The 20,017-nt window shown below is 49.8% G+C and overlaps 1 protein-coding gene across 2 annotated transcripts in view; it reads left to right on the top strand.

Moving 5' to 3' along the window:
• LOC132805816 (activin receptor type-1-like) overlaps nucleotides 1-20,017 on the top strand; it is a 132,816-nt gene that overhangs the window by 66,116 nt on the left and 46,683 nt on the right. For both annotated transcript variants that reach the window (XM_060821103.1, XM_060821102.1), the window contains exons 5-9: nucleotides 2,908-3,110; nucleotides 6,004-6,103; nucleotides 11,346-11,492; nucleotides 12,343-12,618; nucleotides 17,707-17,904. In XM_060821103.1, the coding sequence (XP_060677086.1) occupies nucleotides 2,908-3,110; nucleotides 6,004-6,103; nucleotides 11,346-11,492; nucleotides 12,343-12,618; nucleotides 17,707-17,904 (924 nt within the window). The remainder of the gene's footprint in view (nucleotides 1-2,907; nucleotides 3,111-6,003; nucleotides 6,104-11,345; nucleotides 11,493-12,342; nucleotides 12,619-17,706; nucleotides 17,905-20,017) is intronic.

The raw sequence follows: 20,017 nt of genomic DNA, 5'->3' as shown, positions 1-20,017 counted from the left end.
AGGAAGAATGGAAGGGTGGCATATTGTTTAATTGGAGAGAAAGATTGCAAAGCTCGAAGGTGAGGTGGTATATTGGTCATGCATGAAGCACAGGGTCAATACAGAGGCACAGCAAGGGATTGAAAAGGCAAATGGAATATATTCATTTCATGCAAGGGGCAGTACGGTGGCTCAGTGGTTAGCACTGCTGCCTCACAGTGTCAGGGACCTGGGTTCGATTCCAGCCTCAGGCGACTGTCTGTGTAGAGTTTGCAAATTCTCCCCTCTGTGTCTGCGTGGGTTTCCTCCGGGTGCTCCGGTTTCTTCCCACAGTCCAAAGATGTGCAGGTTAGGGTGAATTGGCCATGCTAAATTGTCCCATAGTGCCCAGGGATGTGCAGGTTAGGGTGGATTGGCCATGCTAAATTGTCCCATAGTGCCCAGGGATGTGCAGGTTAGGGTGGATTGGTGATGCTGAATTGTCCCATAGTGCTCAGGGATGTGCAGGTTAGGGTGAAGTGGTCATGTTAAATTGTTGTTGTGGTTCTGCTCGCCGAGCTGGAAGTTTTTGCTGCAAACGTTTCATTCCCTGGCTAGGGAACATCATCAGTGCTGTTAGAGCCTCGTGTGAAGCGCTGCTTTGATGTTTCTTCCGGTATTTATATTGGTTTGTTCTTGCCGCTTCCGGGTGTCAGTTTCAGCTGTAGTGATTTGTATGTGGGGTCCAGGTCGGTGTGTCTGTTGATGGATGTTCTTGCCGTTTCCGGGTGTCAGTTTCAGCTGTAGTGGTGTTTTCCCAGTCAAATTCATGTTGCTGGTTGTCTGAGTGTATGGCTACTAGAGGTAGCAACATGAATTTGACTGGGAAAACACCACTATCATAGGACAAGCCAGACAGAGAACAGCCAGAGAATTCCTAGAAGCATGGCATTCATCCCCAAACTCCATCAACAAGAACAAACCAATATAAATACCGGAAGAAACATCAAAGCAGCGCTTCACACGAGGCTCCAACAGCACTGATGATGTTCCCTAGCCAGGGAACGAAACGTTTGCAGCAAAAACTTCCAGCTCGGCGAGCAGAACCACAACAATGGATACCCGAGCTACAAATCTTCAATCAGATTTTAAATGTTAAATTGTCTTGTAGTGGGCAGGCTAGGTGGGTTAGCCATGGGAAGTACAGGTACAGGGTGGGGTACTCTTTGGAGGGTCAGTATGGGCTGAATGGCCTGCTTCCACATTGTCGGGATTCTATGAATGGAATGTAAAGTTAGTTTTGTTCAGTTGCAGTTTGTACAGGACATTGGTGAGACCACTCTGCACTCCCTATCTGCAACATCAATCCATTCAAAGCATGTCAGAGAAGATCAACTCAACTAATCCCTGTGGTGGGGGGGTCATTTCATGAGGAAACAGGGGGGACAAGTGAGACCCATGTCCACTGGAGTTGAGAGGTCTAAGCCGTGACCTTATTGAAGCACATCAGGGGATTTGGCGGGGTTTGTGCTGACAGGATGTTTCCTCGAGGGGGAGAGGCAAGGACGAAGGAATATGTTATGGTGTTTAAGCCAATTGTAGGAGTCAATCAGGTAGATCGAAGGAAACCAATTTCTCTTGCGATGGAGGGGGAATGCACCCAGAGAAAGAGGCGTATAACGTCTCAAAGGCTCTACAGGGGCAACGTCAGCAACAAACTTCTTCACAAAAAGGGAATCTTTCTCTCCTCAAGAAGCCATCACGGGTGGATGAAGCCCATTTGAAAATGTCAAAATTGGGATTTGATCAAGCTTTGACAGGCAAGGGCGTTCAGGGGTACAGGGCAGAGGAAAACTTCACACGCATGTCAACCTTCATCTGACTGAACAGATCAGAGGGAACGAATGGCCTCCAGTGTTGCGAGGTCTGTTGACTCCCCATGAAGGCTGACGATGGTAAATGTTTCCTCTTTCCGCTCAACACCTTTGAGTTGGACGTGAACAGTAGGGGGTATGGTTCATACGTTTGCAGGTGGCACCAAAATTGGAGGTGTAGTGGCCAGCGAAGAAGGTTACCTCAGATTACAACAGGATCTGGACCAGATGGGCCAATGGGCTGAGGAGTGGCAGATGGAGTTTAATTCAGATAAATGTGAGGTACTGCGTTTTGGAAAGGCAAATCCACACTTAATGGTAAGGTCCTGGGGAGTGTTGCTGAACAAAGAGACCTTGGAGTGCAGGTGCATAGCTCCTTGAAAGTACAGTCGCAGGTAGATAGGATAGTGAAGGAGGCGTTTGGTATGCTTTCCTTTACTGGTCAGAGTATTGAGTACAGGAGTTGGGAGGTCATGTTGCGGCTGTACAGGACATTGGTTAGGCCACTGTTGGAATATTGCGTGCAATTCTGGTCTCACTGCTATAGGAAAGATGTTGTGAAACTTGAAAAGGTTCAGAAAAGATTTACAAGGATGTTGCCAGGGTTGGAGGATTTGAGCTGCAGGGAGAGGCTGAACAGGCTGGGGCTGTTTTCCCTAGAGCGTCGGAGGCTGAGGGATGACTTTATAGAGGATTACAAAATCATGAGGGGCATGGATAGGGTAAATAGGTAAGGTATTTTCCCTGGAGTGGGGGAGTCCAGGGCTTAGGTTTAGGGTGAGAGGGGAAAGATTTAAAAGGGACCTAAGGGGCAACATTTTCACACAGAAGTGGTGTGTGTATGGAATGAGTTGCTAGAGGATGTGGTGGAGGCTGGTACAATTACAACATTTAAAAGGCATCTGGATGGGTATGTGAATAGGAAGGGTTTGGAGGGATATGGGCCAGGTGCTGGCAAATGGAACTAGATGAATTCAGGATATCTGGTCGGCATGGACGGGTTGGACAGAAGGGTCTGTTTCTGTGCTGTATGTCTCTACGACTCTTTGAGCTCTTGCGATGATTCTTTCCTCAGACCCTCTGAATCCATCCAATAATGTCAGTCACGTGACGATGATGATCGTTCCAATCGTGGTGGTGGGAGTCCTGGTTATCTTCCTGCTGCTGATCTACAAGAAGTACTGCAGATACCAAATCACCCCAATCCTCAGGAAGAGCAAAAAGCAAAACCCGGCAGAGATGTTGCGAGTACCTGAGCTCGGAGACAACACGTTGACTGTAAGTCTTCCAATTTCTCGCCAGCAACAAAATAGGCCGCGGAAGAAGTGGCATGACAGAACTCAGAGGACGGAGAGTTTTGAAAAAAAGGCGATAACTTTGACTCTCTGAGGCGTAGGAGCTGAATAGTAGCACCAGAAGAGACATCCAGAATTCCAAAAGGCTTTGAGAGGGGAGATTGGGAAACGGTTACTTGCTGAGTGAACACATCAGTAACGTATCAAATCATGAAGAGGGAGGTTGGGAGGGGTTCCTCATGCCGTGTTGGCCACACAGGCAACACCTCATTTGCGTCCCGTCCCTAATTGCCCCTTGAACTGAGTGGCTCTCCCGGCCATTTCAGAGGGCAATTAAGAGTCAGCCATGTTGGCCATCGGTCCTGGAGTCACATGTAGGCCTCGGCTAGGTAAGGATGGCACATTTTCCTCCCAAAAGGACATGGGTGAAGCAAATCGGGTTGTTAATGATAATCAATGATCATTTAGCCCAGTGACAATTACCAGAAAACAATAACATTATAGAATTGAGATTCCATGACCAAATATCATGACAGCGGGTTTGCAATTCAGCGCATCAACCAAATGCACGAAGGCTATGGCCTCAAACCCCACAAGGGCAACTGGTCAAATCTAATTCCTAAGTATGGAATTGGAAGCTAGTTTAAAACAAAATCACATCTTTGTAATCATTTGTAGAATGTGGGGTGCCGCTGCCTGGGCCCAGTACTTATTGCCTGTCCCTCATTGCCCCCCTTGAGAAGGTGGGGGTGAGCTGCCATCTTGAACCGCTGCAGTCCATGTGCTGTGGGTTGACCCACAATGCCCTGAGGGAGGGAATTCCAGGATTTTGACCCAGTGACACTGAAGGAACGAGGATATATTTCCAAGTCAGGATGGTGAGGGGCTTGGAGGGGAACTTGCAGGGGGTGGTGTTCCCATGTATCTGCTGCCCTCGTCCTTCTAGATGGAAGTGGTGGTGGGTTTGGAAGGTGCTGTCTGAGGATCTTTGGTGGGGTTCACGAATGCCGTTTATGGTGGGAAGGCTGGCTCACACGTGACACCAGACCCACAACAACGGATTTGACTTTTAACTGCCCTCTGCAAAGGCTGGGCAAGGCACTGCATTTGAGGACAATTGCAGCCAGGTAACAAACGCTGACCATGTTGGTGATGCCCACATCCCGGGTAACAAATGCTGACCATGTTGGTGATGCCCACATCCCGGGCAACAAACGCTGACCATGTTGGTGATGCCCACATCCCGGGCAACAAACGCTGACCATGTTGGTGATGCCCACCTCCTGGGTAACAAATGCTGACCATGTTGGTGATGCCCACATCCCGGGTAACAAATGCTGACCATGTTGGTGATGCCCACCTCCCGGGTAACAAACGCTGACCATGTTGGTGATGCCCACCTCCTGGGTAACAAATGCTGACCATGTTGGTGATGCCCACCTCCTGGGTAACAAACGCTGACCATGTTGGTGATGCCCACATCCCGGGTAACAAATGCTGACCATGTTGGTGATGCCCACCTCCCGGGTAACAAACGCTGACCATGTTGGTGATGCCCACATCCCGGGTAACAAACGCTGACCATGTTGGTGATGCCCACCTCCTGGGTAACAAATGCTGACCATGTTGGTGATGCCCACCTCCTGGGTAACAAACGCTGACCATGTTGGTGATGCCCACATCCCGGGTAACAAATGCTGACCATGTTGGTGATGCCCACCTCCTGGGTAACAAACGCTGACCATGTTGGTGATGCCCACATCCTGGGCAACAAACGCTGACCATGTTGGTGATGCCCACATCCTGGGTAACAAATGCTGACCATGTTGGTGATGCCTACATCCCAGGCAACAAACACTGACCATGTTGGTGATGCCCACATCCCGGGTAACAAATGCTGACCATGCTGGTGATGCCCACATCCCGGGTAACAAATGCTGACCATGTTGGTGATGCCCACCTCCCGGGTAACAAACGCTGACCATGTTGGTGATGCCCACATCCCGGGTAACAAATGCTGACCATGTTGGTGATGCCCACATCCCAGGCAACAAACGCTGACCATGTTGGTGATGCCCACATCCTGGGCAACAAACGCTGACCATGTTGGTGATGCCCACATCCTGGGTAACAAATGCTGACCATGTTGGTGATGCCCACATCCCGGGTAACAAATGCTGACCATGTTGGTGATGCCCACATCCCAGGCAACAAACGCTGACCATGTTGGTGATGCCCACATCCTGGGCAACAAACGCTGACCATGTTGGTGATGCCCACATCCTGGGTAACAAATGCTGACCATGTTGGTGATGCCCACATCCCAGGCAACAAACACTGACCATGTTGGTGATGCCCACCTCCCGGGTAACAAATGCTGACCATGTTGGTGATGCCTACATCCCGGGTAACAAACACTGACCATGTTGGTGATGCCCACCTCCCGGGTAACAAATGCTGACCATGCTGGTGATGCCTACATCCCGGGTAACAAACGCTGACCATGTTGGTGATGCCCACCTCCCGGGTAACAAATGCTGACCATATTGGTGATGCCTACATCCCGGGTAACAAATGCTGACCATATTGGTGATGCCCACCTCCCGGGTAACAAACGCTGACCATGTTGGTGATGCCCACCTCCCGGGTAACAAATGCTGACCATATTGGTGATGCCCATGTTCCATTAAACAGTAAGGCTTTAAAAATGTCAGACTTCCACATCCTTTCAGTTTTGTCGATAGACAGGAGAGTGGGCTCTCTTCCAATGACAGTGGAAGCACACAGGCTGACTGCAGTCATGTTCTTGCAGGTTCCAAGTAAGGGCTGTTCTCAGCAGAAAAGTAACAGCGATGTCTTTTTGTGTCACACCCTAGGACCTGTTCGATCATTCCTGCACATCGGGGAGTGGATCTGGGCTGCCCTTCCTGGTCCAGAGAACTATGGCACGGCAGATCACACTGGTCGAGTGCGTAGGTCAGTGCAAACTGTGCAGTGTTCACTCCCTGCTGAGGGTGAGCGAATGGCGTCTCAGATTTCGATTGCAAGCCTCCCCCCCCCAGGTTAATTCTGGCAATCGATCACTGCGCAAAGTCAGAGTTATCACTCAAAACCCAGAAAGATCAGATACTGTGGAGAGAGCACGGCACTATGTGATGCCTTCTGGATTACTGTCGGAAAGGGCTAGCAAAGCTGCGATAGGCAGAATGGTCTTCATTTGTGCTGTTAAATGTGGACGGGAGGAGATGAGTTTATATATCACAGTGCCCCAAACTGTTAAGTATTATTTTGCATTATAGTAACACAGCGCTTATAGTATTATAGTAACACCACTGCCTCACAGCGCCAGGGACCCGGGATCAATTCAGGCGACTGTCTGTGTGCAGTTTGCACATTCTCTCCATGTCTGCATGGGCTTCCTCTGGGTGCTCTGATGTCCTTCCACATGCCAAAGGGATTGGCCATGCTAAATTATCCATAGTGCCCAGCGATGTGCAGGTTAGAGTGGATTGGCCATGCTAAATTGTCCCATAGTGTCCAGGGATGTGCAGGTTAGGATGGATTGGCCATGCTAAATTGTCCCATAGTGCCCAGGGATGTGCAGGTTAGGGTGGATTGGCCATGCTAAATTACCCATAGTGTCCAGGGATGTGTAGGATGGGGTGGATTGGCCATGCTAAATTGTCCCATAGTGCCCAGGGATGTGCAGGTTAGGGTGGATTGGCCATGCTAAATTGTCCCATAGTGCCCAGGGATGTGCAGGTTAGGGTGGATTGGCCATGCTAAATTACCCATAGTGTCCAGGGATGTGTAGGTTGGGGTGGATTGGCCATGCTAAATTGTCCCATAGTGCCCAGGGATGTGCAGGTTAGGGTGGATTGGCCATGCTAAATTGTCCCATACTGTCCAGGGATGTGTAGGTTGGGGTGGATTGGCCATGCTAAATTGTCCCATAGTGTCCAGGGATGTGTAGGTTGGGGTGGATTGGCCATGCTAAATTGTCCCATAGTGCCCAGGGATGTGCAGGTTAGGGTGGATTGGCCATGCTAAATTGTCCCATAGTGCCCAGGGATGTGCAGGTTAGGGTGGATTGGCCATGCTAAATTGTCCCATAGTGCCCAGGGATGTGCAGGTTAGGGTGGATTGGCCATGCTAAATTGTCCCATATGTCCAGGGACGTGCAGGTTAGGGTGGATGGGCCATCCTAAATTGTCCCATAGTGTCCAGGGATGTGCAGGTTAGGGTGGATGGGCCATGCTAAATTGTCCCATAGTGCCCAGGGATGTGCAGGTTAGGGTGGATTGGCCATGCTAAATTGTCCCATAGTGTCCAGGGATGTGCAGGTTAGGGTGGATGGGCCATCCTAAATTGTCCCATAGTGCCCAGGGATGTGCAGGTTAGGGTGGATTGGCCATGTTAATTTGTCCCATAGTGTCCAGGGATGTGCAGGTTAGGGTGGATTGGCAATGCTAAATTGTCCCATAGTGCCCAGGGATGTGTAGGTTAGGGTGGATTGGCCATGCTAAATTGTCCCATAGTGTCCAGGGATGTGCAGGTTAGGGTGGATGGGCCATCCTAAATTGTCCCATAGTGCCCAGGGATGTGCAGGTTAGGGTGGATTGGCCATGTTAATTTGTCCCATAGTGTCCAGGGATGTGCAGGTTAGGGTGGATTGGCCATGCTAATTTGTCCCATAGTGCCCAGGGATGTGCAGGTTAGGGTGGGATTGGCCGTGCTAAATTGTCCCATAGTGCCCAGGGATGTGCAGGTTAGGGTGGATTGGCCGTGCTAAATTGTCCCATAGTGCCCAGGGATGTGCAGGTTAGGGTGGATTGGCCATGCTAATTTGTCCCATAGTGCCCAGGGATGTGCAGGTTAGGGTGGATTGGCCGTGCGAAATTGTCCCATAATGCCCAGGGATGTGCAGGTTAGGGTGGATTGGCCATGCTAAATTGTCCCATAGTGTCCACGGATGTGCAGGTTAGGGTGGATGGGCCATGCTAAATTGTCCCATAGTGTCCAGGGATGTGCAGGTTAGGGTGGATTGGCCATGCTAAATTGTCCCATAGTGCCCAGGGATGTGCAGGTTAGGGTGGATTGGCCATGCTAAATTGTCCCATAGTGTCCAGGGATGTGTAGGTTGGGGTGGATTGGCCATGCTAAATTGTCCCATAGTGTCCAGGGATGTGTAGGTTGGGGTGGATTGGCCATGCTAAATTGTCCCATAGTGCCCAGGGATGTGCAGGTTAGGGTGGATTGGCCATGCTAAATTGTCCCATAGTGCCCAGGGATGTGCAGGTTAGGGTGGATTGGCCATGCTAAATTGTCCCATAGTGCCCAGGGATGTGCAGGTTAGGGTGGATTGGCCATGCTAAATTGCCCCATAGTGCCCAGGGATGTGCAGGTTAGGGTGGATTGGCCATGCTAATTTGTCCCATAGTGCCCAGGGATGTGCAGGTTAGGGTGGGATTGGCCGTGCTAAATTGTCCCATAGTGTCCAGGGATGTGCAGGTTAGGGTGGATTGGCCGTGCTAAATTGTCCCATAGTGCCCAGGGATGTGCAGGTTAGGGTGGATTGGCCATGCTAATTTGTCCCATAGTGCCCAGGGATGTGCAGGTTAGGGTGGGATTGGCCGTGCTAAATTGTCCCATAGTGCCCAGGGATGTGCAGGTTAGGGTGGGATTGGCCGTGCTAATTTGTCCCATAGTGCCCAGGGATGTGCAGGTTAGGGTGGATTGGCCGTGCTAAATTGTCCCATAATGCCCAGGGATGTGCAGGTTAGGGTGGATTGGCCGTGCTAAATTGTCCCATAGTGTCCAGGGATGTGCAGGTTAGGGTGGATGGGCCATGCTAAATTGTCCCATAGTGTCCAGGGATGTGCAGGTTAGGGTGGATTGGCCGTGCTAAATTGTCCCATATGTGTCTAGGGATGTGCAGGTTAGGGTGGATTGGCCATGCTAAATTGTCCCATAGTACCCAGCGATGTGCGGGTTAGGGTGGATTGGCCATGCTAAATTGCCCCATAGTGCCCAGAGATGTGCAGGTTAGGGTGGATTGGCCATGCTAAATTGTCCCATAGTGCCCAGGGATGTGCGGGTTAGGGTGGATTGGCCATGCTAAATTGTCCCATAGTGTCCAGGGATGTGCAGGTTAGGGTGGATTGGCCATGCTAAATTGTCCCATAGTGCCCAGGGATGTGCAGGCTAGGGTGGATTGGCCATGCTAAATTGTCCCATAGTGCCCAGGGATGTGTAGGTTAGGGTGGATTGGCCATGCTAAATTGTCCCATAGTGCCCAGGGATGTGCGGGTTAGGGTGGATTGGCCATGCTAAATTGTCCCATAGTGCCCAGGGATGTGCGGGTTAGGGTGGATTGGCCATGCTAAATTGTCCCATAGTGCCCAGGGATGTGCGGGTTAGGGTGGATTGGCCATGCTAAATTGTCCCATAGTGCCCAGGGATGTGCAGGTTAGGGTGGATTGGCCATGCTACATTGTCCCATAGTGCCCAGGGATGTGCAGGTTAGGGTGGATTGTCTATGCTAAATTGTCCCATAGTGTCCAGGGATGTGCAGGTTAGGGTGGATTGGACATGGGAAATTGTCCCATAGTGCCCAGGGATGTGCAGGTTAGGGTGGATTGGCCATGCTAAATTGTCCCATAGTGCCCAGGGATGTGCAGGTTAGGGTGGATTGGCCATGCTAAATTGCCCCGTAGTGCCCGGGGATGTGTAGGTTAGGGTGGATTGGCCATGCTAAATTGTCCCATAGTGTCCAGGGATGTGCAGGTTAGGGTGGATTGGCCATGCTAAATTGTCCCATAGTGCCCAGGGATGTGCAGGTTAGGGTGGGATTGGCCATGCTAAATTGTCCCATAGTGCCCAGGGATGTGCAGGTTAGGGTGGATTGGCCATGCTAAATTGTCCCATAGTGCCCAGGGATGTGCAGGTTAGGGTGGATTGGCCATGCTAAATTGTCCCATAGTGCCCAGGGATGTACAGGTTAGGGTGGATTGGCCATGCTAAATTGTCCCATAGTGCCCAGGGATGTGCAGGTTAGGGTGGATTGGCCATGCTAAATTGTCCCATAGTGCCCAGGGATGTGCCGGTTAGGGTGAATTGGCCATGCTAAATTGTCCCATAGTGCCCACGGATGTGCAGGTTAGGGTGGATTGGCCATGCTAAATTGTCCCATAGTGCCCAGGGGTGTGCAGGTTAGAGTGGATTGGCCATGCTAAATTGTCCCATAGTGCCCACGGATGTGCAGGTTAGGGTGAATTGGCCATGCTAAATTGTCCCATAGTGCCCAGGGGTGTGCAGGTTAGAGTGGATTGACCATGCTAAATTGTCCCATAGTGCCCAGGGATGTGCAGGTTAGGGTGGATTGGCCATGCTAAATTGTCCCATAGTGCCCAGGGATGTGCCGGTTAGAGGCATGAGTCAGGAGGAAATGTAGAATAATAGGTTAGGGGAGTGGATCTGGGTTACTCTTGAGAGGGTCGGCACGGAGTGGTTGGGCCAAATGGCCTGTCTCCACACTGTAGCGATTCTATGATGGAACCGACAGTTGTCAGAAGCCTCTTCATCTGGAGTGGGCGGGGCATCACAGCCTCGAGCACTCCTTCTGGGAATGATCGTTTTCCCTTCCTTTTTACGTTCCGGAACGCTTTCGTAACTGACCTACCTTCTCAGGTTCAGTTCAAACTCAAACAACTCTTGCTTTCATGAAATCCCAACAGCTTGGCAGTAGGCCATTCGGTCCATCAGGTCCACAACAATCCTCTGAAGGGCATCCCACCCTCCCCCGCTACCCTCTCACGCCGCATTCCCATGGTTAACCCACCCGGTCAGCTTGTCGTTGGGCACTACGGGGCAATATAACCTGCACATCCCTGTACCATTGAGCACAGACAATCCACCCTAACCTGCACACCTTTGGATTATGGGAGGAAACCCACACAGACACGGGGAGAATGTGCAAACTCCACACAGACAGTCGCCCAAGGGTAGAATCGAACCCAGGTCCCTGGCGCTGTGAGGCAGCAGTGCTAACCACTGAGCCACCATGCCCACGCTTGTACTCAGTCCAGCTAATCACAGTTGAGCCCCTCTCCACGGCCCGGTTTCTTATCAGAGGACGGGCCTACTTTCCGTGAGGGCATTGCTAAAGCCAGTCTCCCTGTCTCTAATCCGCTTTCTCATCCCATTTCGCCTTGTCCAGGGAAAGGTCGCTACGGGGAGGTGTGGAGAGGCGTGTGGCAGGGGGAAAACGTGGCCGTCAAGATTTTCTCCTCAAGGGACGAGCAGTCCTGGTTTCGAGAGACCGAGATCTACAACACGATACTGTTGCGACATGACAATATTCTCGGTAACTCCTTCAGAAAATTGGCCAAGGCCTGAAGGGAGCTCTTTCTCCCCATCGCTCCATCCTGCAATCACAATCACCGCATTTTCCTTCATTCTTCTGAGGGACATGTGGGTCACAGGCTGGGCCAGAATTTATCGCCCTTCCCTAATTTTGTCCCTTGGAGACCAGGTAGGTGTCGACCACATTGGCTGTGGGTCTGGAGTAGGTGGGTAGGCCAAACCAGGTAAATTTCAGATTCCTTCAATGAAGGTCATGATTGAGCCAGGCGGCATTAGTCAATTCATTCCCGTGTATTCCCGTCTGTATCGAGGGGCCAACTCCCTCTTCCTATGTATTCCCGTCTGTATCGAGGGGTCTAGTCCCTGTTCCCATGTATTCCCGTCTGTATCGAGGGGGCTACTCCACGTTCCTATGTATTCCTGTCGTATCGAGGGGACTAGTGCCGGTTCCTATGTATTCCCGTCTGTATCGAGGGGCCAACTCTCTCTTCCTATGTATTCCCGTCTGTATCGAGGGGTCTAGTCCCTGTTCCCATGTATTCCCGTCTGTATCGAGGGGGCTACTCCACGTTCCTAGGTATTCCCATCGTATCGAGGGGCCTAGTGCCTGTTCCTATGCATTCCCGTCTGTATCGAGGGGCCTACTCCTTATTCCTATGTATTCCCGTCTGTATCGAGCGGCTTATCCCCGTTCCTGTTCATTTCTCCACGTGTCTGTGAATTTCGGCGGAATGGAATTGAGCTCCCTTTGTGCTGATCGCCATCATTTTGGGGCCTTGATGATTCGGAAGAGCTCATCCCGCTGCGTCCCCCGGGAGAGTCTGACCAGCTGTTTCCCCCCTTCCCTCCAGGGTTCATCGCCTCGGACATGACGTCACGGAACTCGAGTACCCAGCTCTGGCTCATCACGCGTTACCATGAGAACGGCTCGCTGTACGACTACCTGCAGTGTAACACGGTCGACACAGAGGGCTGCCTGAGACTCGCGCTGTCCATCATCAGCGGCCTGGTCCACCTGCACGCGGAGATCATTGGTACGCCCGGCAAGGCCGCCATCGCTCACCGAGACCTCAAAAGCCGAAACATTCTCGTCAAGAGAAACAAACAGTGTTGCATCGCAGACCTAGGTAACACCGACTAACCAGCTACATGCTCTCTGTGAGCTTTCACTGGCTCAGGGACTGGCAACAAAGTAACATTGTGCTCACCTTTCCTTCCCCTTTACTTCACGCCCTCCCCTCCCAGCTTCACCTCCCAGTTGGGCTGCCTGCATGGTAGCTTCCCCATGTGCCACTCTCCTCCTTCTTTCATAACTCTTCAACCTGACCTTTTAGCTCTGAAGAAGGGTGACCAGACTCGAAACTCTCCTCTCTCACTCCACAGATGCTGCCAGACCTGCTGAGTTTCTCCAGCAATTTCTGTTTTTGTTTCTTGGTATGTTTTTTTTTCATTTTCAATTTTAGCGCTGCTTCTGCTTTAGCCAGTCTCTCTCACTCCTGGACGTCAAAGCAGCTAAAAAAAAAACAAACCATGTGGTCTGACAGGATTTAACCTCCAAACCTTCCACCTGGCCCAGTTTCTCAGGAATCTTACCCCTCTGCTGTTACTGATCTTTCTTCTGTCTTGAACTTCCCTGCCTGTACCAATCAGTCTTTAGCTCTGTCGGTTGGGAGAGGGTTTTGCGCAGGTCTGACTGAACAAGGCCTCACCATTTTCCTCTTCGCTGTCAATTCCCCCCGGTAACCAATAAGGGGAGTGGATGTTGGCAAATGAATTCTGCCCATGCTTGTAATTTGCATCTTTACTTCACTAAATAATGACCGGGGACAGGCTAAATCCCTCTCCCCTCTTCAACGGCTGACGTTCCTTCAGCCAACTCATACGCCTGAGCCTGTGGCCTAGTGGTCTGCTCTATCATTCCCTAAAATGGTATTTGCGGACACAGAGTGACACCGTTCCACACAGATGGATTGCCTAATAATGTCCAAAACCACTTGAAAGAAATATATTTTGGCTTAGTGGTTTTAATTTTCCTTATTCACTTCCCTTCCGTGGCCTTCAAATGATTCCCAGACACCAGCAATTTTCTTTAACCACTTGGTGATGAGTGTGCGATACTCAGGGCATAATTGCCAACCAAGTGATGTCAATAGCGTTGTGGTTTCAAATTCAAGCCCCACTCCAGATGTAAGCAGAGTGCCATGGCGAGAGGATGATGGTGATCAGAGTTGTTGTCTCTCAGGTAAAATATTAAAATCAAAGCAATGTCACCCCATTTCATGGCCTCAGCTACCTCCTAGAAATCCTGCAGCAGTGTTTGGAAAATATCAGGTCGCACTCTTGGTGTACTGACCAACATCCCTCCCTCTGACAATATCACTCAGTCACTGCTGCTGTGCTCAAAATGGCTGATACGTTTTGTCAGCAGATCCAAAATTGCTCATCATTGCAACGCGTGGTTACTTACTGTGAAATGTGAGGAGGGGCTATTTCAATGCAGCCTCTTTCTTGACCTCAGTCGAATGATGCCACAGCTTTCCTTGCCAAGTGTATATTTTGGGAAAAATATGTAACCATCTTTCAGGACGAAACATTGGTTAGCGGAATGGAAATCATAGCAAACAACAGCAAGATACCTGGATGTCACTGGTCACCAAGATGGCTGTATGCAATCAATAGCCAATCAGCAGCAAGTTCCTGTACCCAATCAATAGCCAATCAGCAGCAAGATGTATATACATAATCAATAGCCAATGAGCAGCAAGATTCCTGTACACAATCAATAGCCAATCAGCAGCAAGACCCTGTGTACAATCACCAGCCAATCAGCAGCCAGATGCCTGTGCACAATCAATAGCAATCATTCCTGAAGAAGGGCTTATGCCCGAAATGTCGAATCTCCTGTTCCTTGGATGCTGCCTGACCTGCTGCGCTTTTCCACCAATACATTTTCAGCTCTGATCTCCAGCATCTGCAGACCTCACTTTCTCCTGTAAGCAATCATTAGCCAATCAGTAGCAATATATATGTGCGCAATCAAGAGCCAATCAGCATCAAGATGCCAGGACGCAATCAATAGCCAATCAGCAGCAATCTTCCGGTGCACAATTGATAGCCAATCAGCAGCAAGATTCCTGCACACAGTCAATAGCCAATCAGCATCAAGATGCCTTTACTCAATCAATAGCCAATCAGCATCAAGATTCCTGTACACAATCAATAGCCAATCAGCAGCAAATGCCTGTGCACAATCGATAGCCCATCAGCAGCAAATGCCTGTACGCAATCAATAGCCCATCAGCAGCAAAATGCCGGTGCACAATCAATAGCCAATCAGCAGCAGGATGCCTGTACGCAATCATTAGTGAATCAGTAGCAATATACCTGTATGCAAACAAAAGCCAATCAGCAGCCAGATGCCTGCACGCAATCAATAGCCAATCAGCAGCAAGATGACTATAGGCAATCAATAGCCAATCAGCAGCAAACTGCCTGTAGGCAATCAAAAGCCAATCAACAAGATGCCTGTAAGCAATCAAAAGCCAATCAGCAGCAGGATGCCGGTGCTCAATCATTAGCCAATCAGCAGCAAGATGATTATAGGCAATCAATAGCCAATCAGCAGCAAGCTGCCTGTAGGCAATCAATAACCAATCAGCAGCAAACTGCCTGTAGGCAATCAATAACCAATCAACAACAAGATGCCTGTAAGCAATCAAAAGCCAATCAGCAGCAGGATGCCTGTACGCAATCATTAGCCAATCAGCAGCAATATATCTGTATGCAATCAAAAACCAATCAGCAGCAAATGCCTGTGCACAATCAAAAGCCAATCAGCAGCAAGACGCCTGTACGCAATCAATAGCCAATCAGCAGCAATATATCTGTATGCAATCAATAGCCAATCAGCAGCAATCTTCCTATACACAATCAATAGCCAATCAGCAGCAAGCTGCCTGTAGGCGATCAATAGGATTCCTGAAGAAGGGCTTATGCCCGAAATGTCGAATCTCCTGTTCTTTGGATGCTGCCTGACCTGCTGCGCTTTTCCACCAATACATTTTCAGCTCTGATCTCCAGCATCTGCAGACCTCACTTTCTCCTGTAAGCAATCATTAGCCAATCAGTAGCAATATATATGTGCGCAATCAAGAGCCAATCAGCATCAAGATGCCGGGACGCAATCAATAGCCAATCAGCAGCAATCTTCCAGTGCACAATTGATAGCCAATCAGCAGCAAGATTCCTGCACACAGTCAATAGCCAATCAGCATCAAGATGCCTTTACTCAATCAATAGCCAATCAGCATCAAGATTCCTGTACACAATCAATAGCCAATCAGCAGCAAATGCCTGTGCACAATCGATAGCCCATCAGCAGCAAATGCCTGTACGCAATCAATAGCCAATCAGCAGCAAAATGCCGGTGCACAATCAATAGCCAATCAGCAGCAGGATGCCTGTACGCAATCATTAGTGAATCAGTAGCAATATACCTGTATGCAAACAAAAGCCAATCAGCAGCCAGATGCCTGCACGCAATCAATAGCCAATCAGCAGCAAGATGACTATAGGCAATCAATAGCCAATCAGCAGCAAACTGCCTGTAGGCAATCAAAAGCCAATCAACAAGATGCCTGTAAGCAATCAAAAGCCAATCAGCAGCAGGATGCCGGTGCTCAATCATTAGCCAATCAGCAGCAAGATGATTATAGGCAATCAATAGCCAATCAGCAGCAAGCTGCCTGTAGGCAATCAATAACCAATCAGCAGCAAACTGCCTGTAGGCAATCAATAACCAATCAACAACAAGATGCCTGTAAGCAATCAAAAGCCAATCAGCAGCAGGATGCCTGTACGCAATCATTAGCCAGTCAGCAGCAATATATCTGTATGCAATCAAAAACCAATCAGCAGCAAATGCCTGTGCACAATCAAAAGCCAATCAGCAGCAAGACGCCTGTACGCAATCAATAGCCAATCAGCAGCAATATATCTGTATGCAATCAATAGCCAATCAGCAGCAATCTTCCTATACACAATCAATAGCCAATCAGCAGCAAGCTGCCTGTAGGCGATCAATAGGATTCCTGAAGAAGGGCTTATGCCCGAAACGTCGAATTTCCTGTTCTTTGGATGCTGCCTGACCTGCTGCGCTTTTCCAGCAACACATTTTCAGCTGTAGGCAATCAATAGCCAATCAACATCAAGATGCCTGTAAGCAATCATTAGCCAATCAGTAGCAATATATCTGTATGCAATCAAGAGCCAATCAGCAGCAATCTTCCTGTGCACAATCAATAGCCAATCAGCAGCAAGATGCCTGTACTCAACCAATAGCCAATCAGCAGCAAGATGCCTGTGCGCAATCAATAGCCAATCAGCAGCAAGATGCCTGTACTCAACCAATAGCCAATCAGCAGCAAGATGCCTGTACTCAATAGCCAATCAGCAGCAATATTCCTGTACTCAATAGCCAATCAGCAGCAATATTCCTGTGCGCAAATAGCCAATCAGCAGCAAGATGCCTGTACGCAATCAATAGCCAATCAGCAGCAATATTCCTGTGCACAATCAATAGCCAATCAGCAGCAAGATGCCTGTACGCAACCAATAGCCAATCAGCAGCAATATTCCTGTACACAATCAATAGCCAATCAGCAGCAAGATGCCTGTACGCAACCAATAGCCAATCAGCAGCAAGCTGCCTGTAGGCAATCAATAGCCAATCAGCAGCAAATAGCCCATGCCCAATCACTATCCAATCAGCATGAAGATGCCTGCATGAACTCAGTAGCCAATCAGCAGCAGGAGGGGGTTTGGGGGGATTTGAGGGGATGTAGGGCAGAGGCAGGGGCAGGGGCAGGGGTGTTTTGGGGCTGGGGGATGGTATTTATGCAGGTCTCCGTGATGGGAGTGGGAGACGGGGAATGGTGAGGTGGGACCGGACAATGGTCTGAGTGAACGGGAAGCAGTGCTGGGAGTGGGCACAGAAGATCAGATCCTTGTGAATGCTGACTGGGGGTGTCCCTGGTTCTCCACTTCACCAGCTCAGATCCCCCGATTGCTGGGAGGGGCATTTGCCCTCGACACCTCCTTCAACAGTGTGCTTGGGATGGAGCCCTTTGCAGCTTCAAGCATTCACTCCGCCTGTTTCTGTGCCTGTCTATGTTTTGTTCGGCTGACCGACTCACTGTGATCTTTTCTCCTTCCAGGCTTAGCAGTCATCCACTCCCAGAACAATGACTTCCTGGACGTCGGAAACAATCCCAAAGTCGGGACCAAGCGCTATATGGCTCCGGAGGTGCTGGATGAGACAATCCGCACCAACAGCTTCGAGTCATATAAAGCGACAGACATCTGGGCATTCGGTCTTGTACTGTGGGAGATTGCGAGGAGGACCTCGATAAACGGTAAGTGAACTTGTGTCGAAACAGTAATTAAGCAACAATTCCAGCCCCCAAACTCTCCTGCTGTTCAATTCCGACTGAACCCGTAACAAAGTCATGTTTACTTTTGAATGTTATTTTCCTACTTTGTACTAAAACCAAACTGTGGTGAGGAACCTTTCAGCGGAGATCACATTACCTAAGCTTGAGTGTTTTATTTTTCTCATCTTGTACCTAGGATTTTGTACTTTTGGCACCGGGAATGGTGACACTTTTCACTGTACTCCTGTACTTGAGCACACAAGACAATAAATTTTAAATCTAAACCTTAATCCCAATCTAACCCCATTCCACACATCTTGCCACTTGCTCCCACCTAGGCCCGATGGCAACCTAATCCATTTTCGTTTTGGAGTTTTCAGTTGATGCCACCCAGCTCCCCTTCCTCACTGGGCCTCGACCTCGATTTATAGATCTGCCCCTTGATGAGGACTTCCTGCTCCCCTCCCCACCCCAATCAAAGGAATTAGTGTCTCTCTATTGAGCCAGTGAATGTCTTTTAACGTCTTCTACAGACGCATTGAGTGAATGGACACATATATAGCCGATGCAGCTTAATGTGGATAAATGTGAGGTTACCCACATTAAGCAGGAAGGTGGATTATTCTCTGAGTGGCGAGAGATTGGGAAAGGGGGGAGGTGCAGTGAGCCCGGGGTCCCCTTGTACACCAGTCACTGTAAGTCAGCCTGCAGGGGGCAGCAGGAGGTGGCGAAGGTCAATGGGATAGTGAGAGGGTTTGAGTACAGGAGCAGGGATGTCTTGCTGCAGTTGGACAGGGCCTTGGTGAGACCACACCTGGGGTATTGTGTGCAGTGTGGGTCTCCTTATCTGAGGAAGGATGTTCTGGTGATGGAGGGAGTACAGCAAAGGTTTCCCAGACTGATTCCTGGGATGGCAGGGCTGATGTATAAAGACAGACTGGATCAGTTAGGATTATATTCACTCAGAGAAGATCTCAGAGAAACTTCTAACCGGACTAGACAGGGTAAACACAGGAAGGATGTTCCCGATGACCAGGGAGTTCCGAACCAGGGGGTCACAGTCTAAGGACAGAGGGTAGACCATTTCAGACTGAGATGAGGAAAAATATCTTCACCCAGAGAGTGGGAGAGCCTGTGGAGTTTTCCACAAGAGTTCAGAAGAAGGGTCAGATTTGGCACTCTCTCTCTCAAGCATCTAACTCGCCTTGGGACTCCTTCCAAGTCCACACCTCATTTTCACCCGTACTTCAGTCAGGCACTGACTGGCCTAGAAAGAGGAACCTGCTCCCCACGACGACACAGGTAGATTAGATGAGATTACTAACAATGTGGAAACAGGCCCTTCGGCCCAACAAGACCACACCGACCCGCCGAAGCGCAACCCACCCATACCCCCACATTTACCTCTTACCTAACACTACAGGCAATTTAGCATGGCCAATTCACCTGACCCACACATCTTTGGACTGTGGGAGGAAACCGGAGCACCCGGAGGAAACCCACGCAGACACGGGGAGAATGACTGTGTGGAGTTTGCAGTCGCCTGAGTTGGGAATTGAACCCGAGTCTCGGGTGCTGTGAGGCAGCAGTGCTAACCACTGTGCCACCCACAAACCTGAATAAGGTAACCTGAATAAGGTTGGATTCTCAGCAATGCCACAGTGGCTTAGTGGTTAGCACTGCTGCCTCACAGCACCAGGGACTGAGGTTCAATTCCAGCCTCAGGTCACTGTCTGTCTGGGTTTTTTCCCAGTTGCTCCAGTTTCCTCCCACAGTCCAAAGATGTGCAGGTTAGGGTGGATTGGCCATGCTAAATTGTCCCATAGTGTCCAGGGATGTGCAGGTTAGGGTGGATTGGCCATGCTAAATTGTCCCATAGTGTCCAGGGATGTGCAGGTTAGGGTGGATTGGCCATGCTAAATAGTCCCATAGTGCCCAGGGATGTGCAGGTTAGGGTGGATTGGCCATGCTAAATTGTCCCATAGTGCCCAGGGATGTGCAGGTTAGGGTGGATTGGCCATGCTAAATTGTCCCATAGTGCCCAGGGATGTGCAGGTTAGGGTGGATTGGCCATGCTAAATTGTCCCATAGTGCC

Source organism: Hemiscyllium ocellatum, chromosome X (assembly GCF_020745735.1).
Source record: "Hemiscyllium ocellatum isolate sHemOce1 chromosome X, sHemOce1.pat.X.cur, whole genome shotgun sequence".
In the NCBI taxonomy this organism is placed as follows: Eukaryota; Metazoa; Chordata; class Chondrichthyes; order Orectolobiformes; family Hemiscylliidae; genus Hemiscyllium; species Hemiscyllium ocellatum.
The sequence above is the reverse complement of the archived record's forward strand: the minus strand, read 5'-3'. Positions and strand labels throughout refer to the sequence as shown.